Source organism: Lipotes vexillifer, unplaced genomic scaffold (genome assembly GCF_000442215.2).
Source record: "Lipotes vexillifer unplaced genomic scaffold, Lipotes_vexillifer_v1.1 scaffold618, whole genome shotgun sequence".
NCBI lineage: Eukaryota > Metazoa > Chordata > Mammalia > Artiodactyla > Lipotidae > Lipotes > Lipotes vexillifer.
In genome coordinates this window covers 1,445,513-1,457,518 of record NW_006799025.1, presented here as the reverse complement: position 1 = coordinate 1,457,518, position 12,006 = coordinate 1,445,513, and the positions used below count along the sequence as shown (strand labels likewise).

Below are 12,006 nucleotides of genomic sequence, written 5' to 3'. Positions count from 1 at the left end.
TGGGATCCTCCCGGACCGGGGCACGAACCCGCGTCCCCTGCATCGGCAGGCGGACTCTCAACCACTGCGCCACCAGGGAAGCCCCAGAGATACTACATTTAAAGCAGAAGTCAATGGGTGCCAGAAATACAGAACCACTTATTTGACTAGTAATTCGGACAAATGGCTGGAAGCTGAGTGCAGAGCGTGAGAAACTCCTGGAGTTGTAATCATAAAGGGGCTTCGGCACTTTCCTGGGCTTTCTTCCAGTAACCCCACCAAGTTCTCATGGTAAAGATCCAAGAAGGTTCCCCTTGGGAACCTGGCCGGAAGAGGGGGAAATCTGTTATACCTCCCAGATTCTTTTCCCTAACAAAGGGGAAGGGACTTTGTTAGAAGAAAACGCTGAAAACTTATTCCAGCTGGAGGAGAATGCTGCCCTCTGCAGTCCTTTGCAGCCTTCCTGTCTTGTCTATTTGAAAAAATAATAACAAAAAACGCAGCATGAACAGGAGACAAGACTTCAAGGAAATAAATGGGGGATGCTTCAGCCAGGGAAGGAAATAAGGGGTGTGAGGAGGAAAACAGTACTCGGGGACAAAGGTTAGAAATACTTGTGCAAGTTACAGCCCCGAAACACAGGCCCATGGAAAGACTGAGACTTTACCAAATGGTAGGATGAACACTCCCTTCTCCCCAGCATCCTACCACAACACCAGCATCGCTCCAGAAGAACAGCTGATCACGGTTAAGGAGCCGCAGATAGACTCTCTGAAGAGGAATACTTAGAGAAGCCCAAAGTCAAGACAGGAGAAAAAGACAAGGACACTAGAAGAATGTGAAGCTTCTTGCGCCTGTGGCTACAACAAACACTAAACACAGCCAACCTCCCAGTCAGATTAACATAAATCCTCACACTAAAGGCAAATATACCTTCAGTATAGTAAGTTTCTCTTACCTGACACAACATGCCTGGCTCTCAACAAAAAGTTACAAAGCATGCCAAAAGGCAAAAAAAAGAAAAAGGAACACAGTCTGTGGAGACAAATCATGCATCCAAACCAGATTAAGATGTCACACAGACGTAGCTAACTAACAAGGAATTCAAGTAACCGTTAACAGTATATTAAGGGCTGTATTGGAAAGAGTTGAAAACAGGCAAGAACAGATGGATAATATAAGCAGGGAGGTGGAAACTCTAAGAAAGAATCAAAGGAAATGCTAGAAATCAAAAACACTAACAGACGGGAACAATGCCTTCGATGGGCTTATCAGGAGACTTGCTGATTCTGAGCAAAGAATCAGGACACTTGAAGATCAGCCGAAACTTCCCTCTCTGAAATGCAAAGAGAAAGAGAACTAAAAAGCAAACAAAAAAATAAAAAGAACATCCCAGAACTGTGATGAGTAACATAAGTAGACATAACAAATATAACTAAAATACTGGCAGGAGAAGGTGAGAATAGGATATAAGGAACGTTTGAATTAATAATGGCTGAGAATTTTCCAAACGTAATGACACACACCAACCCCTAAATTCAGGAGGCTCAGAAAATACCGAGCAGGAGAAATATCAAAAAACTCATACCCAGGCATATCATATTTGAACTGCAGAAAACTAAGCCAAGGAGAAATTATTAAAGGAAGCCAGAGGACAAAAAAACAAAACACCTTACAGAGAATCGAGGATAAGAGCTTGATCGGACTACTCATCAGAAACCACACAAGCAAGAAAATGGAGTGAAATCTTTAGAATGTTAAAAGAGAAAAAAAGCTAATTCTATATCTAATGAAATTACCCTTTAAAGATAAAGAAGAAACAGAGACGATTTTTATCAGATATACAATAACTGGGGGAGTTCATTATCAGTAGTCCTGCCTTTCAAAAAATGTTCAAAGAAGTTTTTCAGATAAGGAAAATGATGTAGGTCAGAAACTTGGATCTACATGAAGAAAGAAAAGTGTCAGAGAAGGAATAAATGAAGGTGAAATTATATATATATATATATATATATATATATATATATACACACACACACACACACACACATATGTTTTTTTTAGTGAAAATATATATATATATATATATATATATATATATATATACACACACACACACACACACACATATGTCTTTTATTTTTCTTATTAATTCATCTAAAAATTATCTGTTTAAAGCAAGAGTAGTAACAATATGTTTGGTGAATAGAGCATATTATAAGTGAAATGAATGACAGAAATTTCACAAGGGATGGGAGGGAGGAATTGAGAATTCTCTATTATGGGAGAGCTGTACGACACTTGAAGCCTTATAGTGTTATCTGAAGGTAAGCTTAGATTATTTTAAAATACATATTGTAAGCCCTAGGGCAATTACTAAACACGCTTTTTAAAAAGATAAGTAGTGCATCAAAAGAGAATATAAAATGGAATCATATAAATGTTCAATTAAAATTAAAGAAGGCAGAAAAAGGAAGGGAGACAAAGAACAAATGCAAAGAAGAGTCAACACTTAAAAAGACTGCAGAATGTGATCCAACTGCATCACTTTACATACAAACGGTCTAAACACATCCATTAAAAGACAGAAATTGTCAGACTAGATTAAAAACAGAAACAAAAACCAGAGGTAATATGCAGCTGTCTACAAGAAACCCACTTTAAACAAAGAATCAGACAGGTTAAAAAGAAACAGATGGAGAAAGATACACCCTGCTAACCCTAATCAAAAGAAAGCTGAAGTAGCCATATTAGTTTGAGACAAAGTAGAAAAAAAGATTATCAGGGACCGAGAGGGACTTTATATAAGGGGTTAATTCCACAAAAAGACATGACAATGCTAAATGCTAAATGTGTATGAACCTAACAAAGCATCAAGATACATGAGGCAAATACTGATAGAACTGAAGGTAAAAATAAATCCATTATTACAGATAGAGATTTGAACTAGAAGTATTGGGTTGGCCAAAAGGTTCTTTCGGTTTTTAAGTAAAAATAAAAGATATGTTTTTCATTTTCACTAGGAACTTTATTGAACAACATATTCACTGTTTTGTTTTTTTTTTTTACATCTTTATTGGGGTATAATTGCTTTACAATGGTGTGTTAGTTTCTGCTTTATAACAGAGTGAATCAGTTATACATATACATATATTCCCATATCTCTTCCCTCTTTGTCTCCCTCCCTCCCACCCTCCCTATCCCACCCCTCCAGGCAGCCACAAAGAACCGATCCGGAATCCCTGTGCCATGCGGCTGCTTCCCACTGTTTTTGTTCCACTACCTTCTGCCATTTTTCAGGCAACTTCATAATTCTATCTTCCCAAAACCTTTTATCTTTTTGAGCAAAGAACTGTACCACATGCCTTTTACAGTCTTCCAGGGAATCGAAATTTTTTCCATTAAGAGAATCCTGTAAAGACCGAAATAAATGGAAATCCAAAGGTGCAATGTCTGGTGAATACGGTGGATGAATCAGAACATCCCATCCAAGGGACTTCCCTGGTGGTCCAGTGGTTAAAGACTCCGCCTTCCAGTGCAGAGGGTGTGGGTTCGATTCCTGGTCCGGGAGCTAAGATCTCACATGCCTTGAAGCCAAAAAAACAAAACATAGAACAGAAGTAATATTGTAACAAATTCAATAAAGACTTTAAAAATGGTCCAGATCAAAAAAAATCTAAAAAAAAAAGAACTTCCCAGCCAAGCTGTAACAGTTTTTGCCTGGTCATCAAAGAAACATGTGGTCTTGCATTATCCTGATGGAAGATTATGTGTTTTCTGTTGACTAATTCTGGATGCTTTTCGTCCAGTGCAGCTTTCAGTTGGTCTAATTGGGAGCAGTGCTTGTTGGGAATTAATCGTTTGGTTTTCTGGAAGGAGCTCATAATAAAGAACTCCCTTCCAATCCCACCATATACACAACATCACCTTCTTTGGTTGAAGACCGGCCTTTGGCGTGGTTGGTGGTGGTTCACTTCGCATGCCCCACGATCTCTTCCGTTCCACATTGTTGTACAGTATCCACTTTTCATCACCCATCACAATTTGTTTTAAAAACAAAAAGTTTTTGTTACGTTTAAGTAGAGACTCGCATGCAGGAATATGGTCAAGAAGGTTTCTTTCGCTTATGTGGAACCCAAACATCAAAGCGATTAACATAACCAAGCAGGTGTAAATGATTTTCAACGCTTGATTTGGATATTTTGAGAATGTCGGCTATCTCCTGCGTGGTATAACACTGACTGTTCTCAATTAATGTCTTGATTTGATCGCTATCAACTTCAACCAATCTACCCGACCGTGGAGCAACGTCCAGCGAGAAATCTCCAGCACGAAACTTTGCAAACCACTTTTGACACGTTCGATCAGTCACAGCACCTTCTCCATACGCTGCACAAATCTTTTTTTGCATTTTAGTTGTTTTTTTACCTTTCTTGAAATAATAAAGCATAATATGCCGAAAATGTGCTTTTCTTCTTCCATCTTCAATATTAAAATGGCTACACAAAAATTCACCGATTTGGTAAGTTTTTTTTTAATGCATGCTGCTATGACAGTGGTCATAATACAATCTAACAAAACTGTTTTTTTTTTTTTTTTTGTGGTACGTGGGCCTCTCACTGTTGTAGCCTCTCCCGTTGCGGAGCACATGCTCTGGACGCGCAGGCTCAGCGGCCATGGCTCACGAGCCCAGCCGCTCCGCGGCATGTGGGATCTTCCCAAACCGGGTCACGAACCCGTGTCCCCTGCATCGGCAGGCGGACTCTCAACCACTGCGCCACCAGGGAAGCCCACAAAACTGTTTTGAATGAAGTTAAAGACAACTAAGCACTACTAGAGCCATCTGACAGAAAACATCGAATGAACCTTTTGGTCAACCCAATATGTTCCAAATCACAGAGGACAGAAACCAGGAGGTCAAAACCCTTGCTGTAGAAGTGATCTTTAAAAGTAAACAAAAGATTAATTTTAGTACATTTTGAGTAAATAAACATAAACTCGTAGGTCCACAGGAATTTATGTTATGACCCTGTAACATTCAGGATAAATTCTACTGCATTTGTAATAACTTATTTTAGAGATCTACCTGCTCTATTAAGACTTCAGCACATAGAGAACAAATATTTTATTTAGTTAAGGTTGGTTTCCCCAACACCTAGCAAAGTTTTTGGCTTGAATACTCGGTAAACATTTACTCAATGTCTGAATCTGAATTTTACTAATAAATTATGTTCATCAATATTTAACTATACAAGTGAGCTACTGCTCCATTAAAAACAGAAAGTCCCAGTTGTGTTTCTTTTACAATGAAAGATTTTGGCTGTACAGTCATCCTCCAATATTATCAAAACCACCACCTGGTTTAATAATGCAGTAAAAACAATTATAGTGAAAGCATGAATTGTTCACAGGGTTAAGGTTCCACATTGCTTTTCCATTAATTAACTCTGCTAATTTATTCATTGGAAATGATTCACAAATTAGTAATGCAAAGTAAATGATACACATAGAATACAGAAATTGAGGAGATTTGCAAAAAGATTTAAAATAAATGTAAACATATGTACATTATAGAAGTGTGACTCTTAATGAACACAGGAATTTTAAAATGCCAGAATTTTGTCAATTTAAATTGTATATTAGGGCACAGTTAAATAATTTATAGCTCTAAAATAAGCAAACAAAATACAACTAAGGGAGGAATACATTTAGACAAATCATAGGATCTAAAGATGAAAGACATGGAACAAACATGATATTTTATTTAGTTTTTCATATGTATTATTAAAATAACAACTGAAAAGAAAATATATTATTTACTCTGTCACCTCTAAATTACGTAGTTTAGCAATCTGCCTCAATTCATTTCTATCTGGCTGGGTTAAAGAAAAAATTTTTGAAATTTCAGTCACTTCCGTAAAACTCTGAAGATGAGTATCATACCTTTATGAAAAATTATTCTGCAGTGAGGAATACCTGTTTATTATAAATTGCCAGGCTTCTTCAGAACACAGACGATTTTCACTTTACTATCCAGGGCATGCCCCATACACATATACCCAATAGGTACAAATCTGATGTCCTAAAATAGGGCATATGGAACAATTACTTACTGAATAAAATGCACAGATATTCTTCTCCTATCAAATAATTCTTGCAAAGCTTCTTCCAAATGTCATGATTTGACATATTAAAATTCAATTTCACTCACCTTTTCAAACAAAGTGATTAGAGAAAGTAAAGTACATCTTCGTAGGCTTGTAAAGACTTGGTGTTCATTCTGTGAGTCAGGGGAATAGGAAATATCATGATCACTTACCTGACATGCATTATAAAGAAGCTGGTGTTCTAGTTTTTTAATCCCCAAAATCTGCTGAAACATTTCATAGAGTTGTTCCTTGCTCAGAATAAGTTCAGAAACAGTGCTCAGGGCCATTCTGTTTTGCTGTTTACACAAGTCCTCTTCACCCCTGTAAATGGCATCATATTTGGCTATCCAGGAGCTCAGCACTGTCTCTTTGCTCAAGCCATCAATTTCTGGCAAACTCCGCACACGTTTTTCTATGTTTTTCTTAAACACCTCTCTGAAGTCATTAGCAGAACATCCTCCACTCTGAACCATTCTGGCCACTCGATCACTCTTCAGAAAAACCTGAAAACAAAACAAAAAAACAAAAGAAAACAAAAACCCACTTACAATTAGGCGTGGACGCTAACACCAACTGCTTTTAGCAACCCAAGAGTTATGACACCAAACATTCCACAATGGTTCAAATGTCTCATAATACGCACTAACTAATGACAAAATGGAGGCTCCAAATCATCTCTCTTAAAATGTTGAAATGTTTAGGAGAGAAAATAATGAGTCTTGAGGAACTTGTAAGATGATCCAACCTTGACCTGCACGCTCCCCACCTGAAGGTCATGGGGATCTCTACAACTGAAACCCTTAAGAGTCGACTGAAAAGGTAATTGGAGATATGAACCCAACTTCCCTATGTGTACTTGGGAGCTCTGGTTAGTTCTTCAGCAAGGTGAAGGTCCCTTATTGTCTGAAAATCTGAAGGCCAATAGTGTGGTAAGTCTAGTAATCCAAGTCAATACCCTCCAGGTATAACTGTTAATCAAAACTACTCCACAGCTGGGGGTACACCTGTCCCCACCCCTGACTTCACTAGCTCCCCAACTTCTCACACACTTCTCGTAGTTGGGAAAAATCGATGATGAAAAAGTAAACTCTAAAACTTTTAGCTGTCCACTAATATCAAGTAAGAAATAAAACACAAACAGTGACAACCAGGGAGAGAGTTTTGAGATGGGTAATAAGTAATAAGGTCATACCGAGCAAGGGACATCAGACTTGGCCTCGAATCTCTCCTTGCTTCTAAGTCACAGACCCAAATATCAACAAGTATAGGCCAAGATTCATGAAACATCTATTCTGTCATCAATATTCCTAAGAAACCTCTATGGGTCATATGAGACTGATTTTATTCCTGTTTTCTTCCTATAATAACAAAAACTCCTTCCAAAGAACTATTTAATGCAGCCCCCATGGGTTATATCTGTTGTTAAGGCTTATGGAACAAAAATTCATGTCAGTCTTTTCCCTAAGAACTGACTCATGATACTGAGGTACTCCCAAATTATGACCCCACTATTTGCTCTAATGCTACTACCATGTCTGTCTGCATGTAGGCAAACAGCATGCGTGGTCTGTGCAAAGTAGCCTCATTTGTCCCAGCGACTGGCATCTCAGCTACCAGGTCCCAAACCTTTTCCCCACTTAACTTCTCCTCTCTTCAGACCATTCATACAAAATATTGTTTCCTATCTTGGCTCAATGGCCAGAGGGGATTCCTGACTCTTGAATATTTTGGTTAACTAACGGACTGAATTAGGAGTGGTGAATTTTACGCTAGGCAAACATGCATGACACACAGACACGGTGCTTCCTCTCTTTTTACTAGCTGTGGCTCAATTACAGTCAAAAAGACTCTTAGTTTTTATGTTTCTAAGCCAAAACTAATTCTTAAGCCCCAAGTATAAGAATAGTGTCTTTAATTTATTTAGATGAAGGAAAATAAAATTTAGATATTTAATATTTTATCTAAAAATGCCATTTAACTACCTCTGAACACACAGGGGTCTCTCCATCTTCTTTCTCATCCTCATCTAATTGCACTACTCTCGTTGGGCACTAGGCTTCAAGATAAATGTTATACGGACATAATTTTTCTAATTTCCGTTACAGCTGTAACTTGTTAAATGGGAACATACAGAGGCTCAGTAGTTGGAGCGGGCGGACTGCACCAGTTGTCAGTCCACTGCTTTCCAGGGCTGTCTTCCTGTGGCCTTGCCACTGGTACAGTTTTAGAGGGTGCTGGAGGGACACTGGAGGAGGAAGGGCCCTGGTTCCCGGTTCTCTTCTTATACCTGGAGGCACGTGGCACCCACCCCCAGGGTAGCTTCTCTGCAGACCCCAAGGATGGCTTCGCAGGGCGCGCCCACACTGGCAGATTCCCGGGCAGCTCTGCAGTGCAGCACTGCAGAAGGCAGGCTCCCGTGAATCCTGCCGGTGCGGCACTGCAGTGAACTTGTCTGCCATCTGGTAGGATACGCCACATCTTCTCCGGCGAGGTCTGGACCCCAGCCTTTTCCAGATTTGCTCCTTCCTTGGGTGCTCTGCTCCCTGTATCTGCTACTCCTATATTCCTTAGTTTCCCTTGCCCATTGTAGCCAACCCCTCATTGTTTATAACAAGTTCTCCCTGATCAATTATCGTGTGGTTTCTGTCTCCAGATTGCACCGTGATATAGAAATACTGAAATGCTGCATGGGACACTATATCTAAGAGAAAATATTTGAAATCGAAACAACTTTTAAAAAGTTGGTAATTGTATAAAGCTGGAACAGCAAGATGTTTGTAAAGCACAACATAAATGCCTTACAATTGGCTTTAGAAAACCTTTTAATTGCTTGATATCTAATACTCTAAGTTAGGAGGCATTTTATTTTTTTCAACCTCTTCTGTCTGTCAGTGCTAAATTCTACCAAGTAACCAAACAGTGTTTCTGAAGCAAGGGCGCTGATGAACTTAGGTCTTTGGACTCTTGATTTCCTCTGTAAAACCATACCTAAAGCCATACTAACTCAGTCCAATTGCATGTTATTTAATCAACATTTACTAAGTGGTAACAACATGTCAGGCATTCTGCTAAGTGTTGGGGACATAAAGACAAATAAGCCAAAGACACTGCCCTCAAACAGCTCACACCACCTGAGAGAGACAGGATACACAGTAAAACAGAGGGCGGGAGCAATCATAGAGACCTATGCAAAGGTGGGGGGAAAGAAAAGGAAGTTACTAACTCTGTTATCTGGGGGGCAAGGTTAGGGAGGAGAGGGGAACAGGACAAAGGACCCGTAATTTGAATGACCTGTGGGGTCAGCAAGGGGAAAAGGGAGAAGAAAATACATTGCAGGAAAATAAAAGAGGTAAAAAGCAAGAAGCATAAAATCACACGTGACCTTTTGAAGGAAACGTAAGAATTTTTATACTTCAGGAGCATCAAATATAAGGGTGAATGGAACACAAGTTGTGCCAATCAGACCAACAGAGACCAGATGGCCAAATGCAGCGTGTGCCAAGCAAGGAATCTGAGCTCTGCCAGTGGGTCAGGAGTCGATGATGGCTAGGTAACCTCAGTGCTGAAATACTGAGAAGCATGACTTAGACAAATAACTGGTGGCAGCATCAAGGGTAGATGATGACTGACCAGAACAGAGACTGGGATCAGTTATCTGGAGACCAGGTGAAAAGCAGTAAGGGCTTGATCTAGGGCAATTCATGGGCTAAAGAGAGAGAGGCAGAGGAGAGACAGCTGGGAGACAATCAACATATCCTGCTGAGTTAGAGAATGTGTAAAGGCAGGGGAAATATGATTCACAGTTTTTACTAGGGTGTCTGGATTCCACTAGCTAAAAATGATCAAAGAATACAGGTGGAATGACGCGCACACGCGCGTGTGTGTGTGTGAGTGTGTGTGTGTGTGTTGTTTGTAAATGGTGGTGGGTATATGGGGGGCATGGTCCTGGATTACTAGTTTAGTTTTGCTAGAGGTCAGCTTTGAAGACCAAGTATAGTAAAAACAGAGCGAGGAACAAAACTCCATGAAATACCTATATTTACAAAGCTGGCAGAAGAACTGGATCCAGGGGAGGCTGGTAGCTTCAGAAGCAGAAGGAAAAATACGACACATTAGCAATCAAGAGGGGAGACAGTCCTGAGAGAAAGAATCAAGTAGCACAAGGGAAATCAGCAGAAATTTGATTGTCTCTACCACCATCTGGTCACCTTTGGCAGAGAAGAGTGGTAAAGAGTAGGAACTGATCTGCGGAAGGAGAAAAGGACAAGTTGTGATAAAGTTAAGACGGCAAATATTGGGTTGGCCAAAAAGTTCGTTCGGGTTTTTCCATAAGACGTTGCATAAGATGTTCCGTAACGTCTTTTTTTTTTTTTGCGGTATGCGGGCCTCTCTGCCGTGGCCTCTCCCGTTGCGGAGCACAGACTCCGGACGCACAGGCTCAGCGGCCATGGCTCACGGGCCCAGCCGCTCCGCGGCATGTGGGATCTTCCCAGACCGGGGCACGAACCCGTGTTCCCTGCGTTGGCAGGTGGACTCTCAACCACTGTGCCACCAGGGAAGCCCCGTAACGTCTTACGGAAAAACCCAAATGAACAGCTAACCCAATATGAACTGTTCTTCTAGAAAGCTTGGATGAAAAGGGAAATGAGAGGAAGGCAAAAAGCTGAACTGGGAGACGACATGTAGGCAACGAGGGAGACAAGTCAGGAAAGAGAGGCAGCTTAAGGTATGGATTACAGAAAATAGTGATGGTACGTCACTTCTGATATTAGTCTGTGGAAGCCTGCAGTGCGCTCTCCCATCACATGCCCGGGGCGTGCAAGCTGCTGTGACGCAAGGTACTGAAGCCCTCGGTCTAACAGCCCTCAATGAACTGAGGTCAGCCCAGAACCACGGGAGTGGACTGGAAAGCAAATACATGACTAACTGAGCCACGAGTGTGATCTCAGCAGACAGCGTGATTGCAACTTCACGAGAGACCCGGAGCAGAAACATCCAGCTAAGCCTCTCTCAGATTGCTAATCCTGAGAAATGCATGTGAGATAACATGCATTTACTGTTTTGAATTGCTATGTTTTGGGATAAATTGTTACACAGCGATAGATAATACATGGTTTACACTGTATTCTATCATATTCATGTCATATATCCACATGGTTTACGTTCTTACTTCACGTGGATGTCAGTACCATCATTTCCTCAGAGGAAGCCCCACCCCTTCCCCCTATTCATCATCACACCCTTTTTTTTTTTTTTTTTTTTGCGGTACGCGGGCCTCTCACTGTTGTGGCCTCTCCCATTGCGGAGCACAGGCTCCGGATGCGCAGGCTCAGCGGCCATGGCTCACGGGGCCAGCCGCTCTGCGGCACGTGGGATCCTCCCGGACCGGGGCACGAACCCGTGTCCCCTGCATCAGCAGGCGGACTCTCAACCACTGCGCCACCAGGGAAGCCCCATCACACCCTTTTATCTTGCTCTCTTTTTCTTTTTAGCACACAGCACTACCGGATATGTATTTACTGTAGGTCTGTCTCCCCAAAATACAAGAGCCCCCAGAGCAGTGACTTTGTCTTGTTTTCTAGTGAACCCAGTGCCTAACACAGTGCCTGCCTATAGTAAGGGATCAATAAAGGTTTGTTGAAAAAAGTGACGACTATCTATAGACACTGAATCCTCTAAGGCTAAAGAAGAGAATTTAGACAGGCACCTGGATCACAGGCTTCCTAAGATATGGATGCCCATGGGAGAGGAGCCAGGAGATGGATAAACACCGAAAAACTGGAAGTGTAATAAGTGGTAACAGTGAACAGGAATGCACTCCAGTAGGCAAAAGAGATTTCGCCTGAGGGAGGAAGAGCAATGATCTGAAAGCAGGAAT

The 12,006-nt window shown here is 41.0% G+C and overlaps 1 protein-coding gene across 1 annotated transcript in view; it reads right to left on the bottom strand.

Moving 5' to 3' along the window:
- The window catches only part of CADPS2 (calcium dependent secretion activator 2), a 524,381-nt gene that overhangs the window by 339,238 nt on the left and 173,137 nt on the right, over positions 1-12,006 (bottom strand). The window contains exon 3 of the mRNA XM_007471293.1: positions 6,299-6,631. Within this exon, the coding sequence (XP_007471355.1) occupies positions 6,299-6,631 (333 nt within the window). The remainder of the gene's footprint in view (positions 1-6,298; positions 6,632-12,006) is intronic.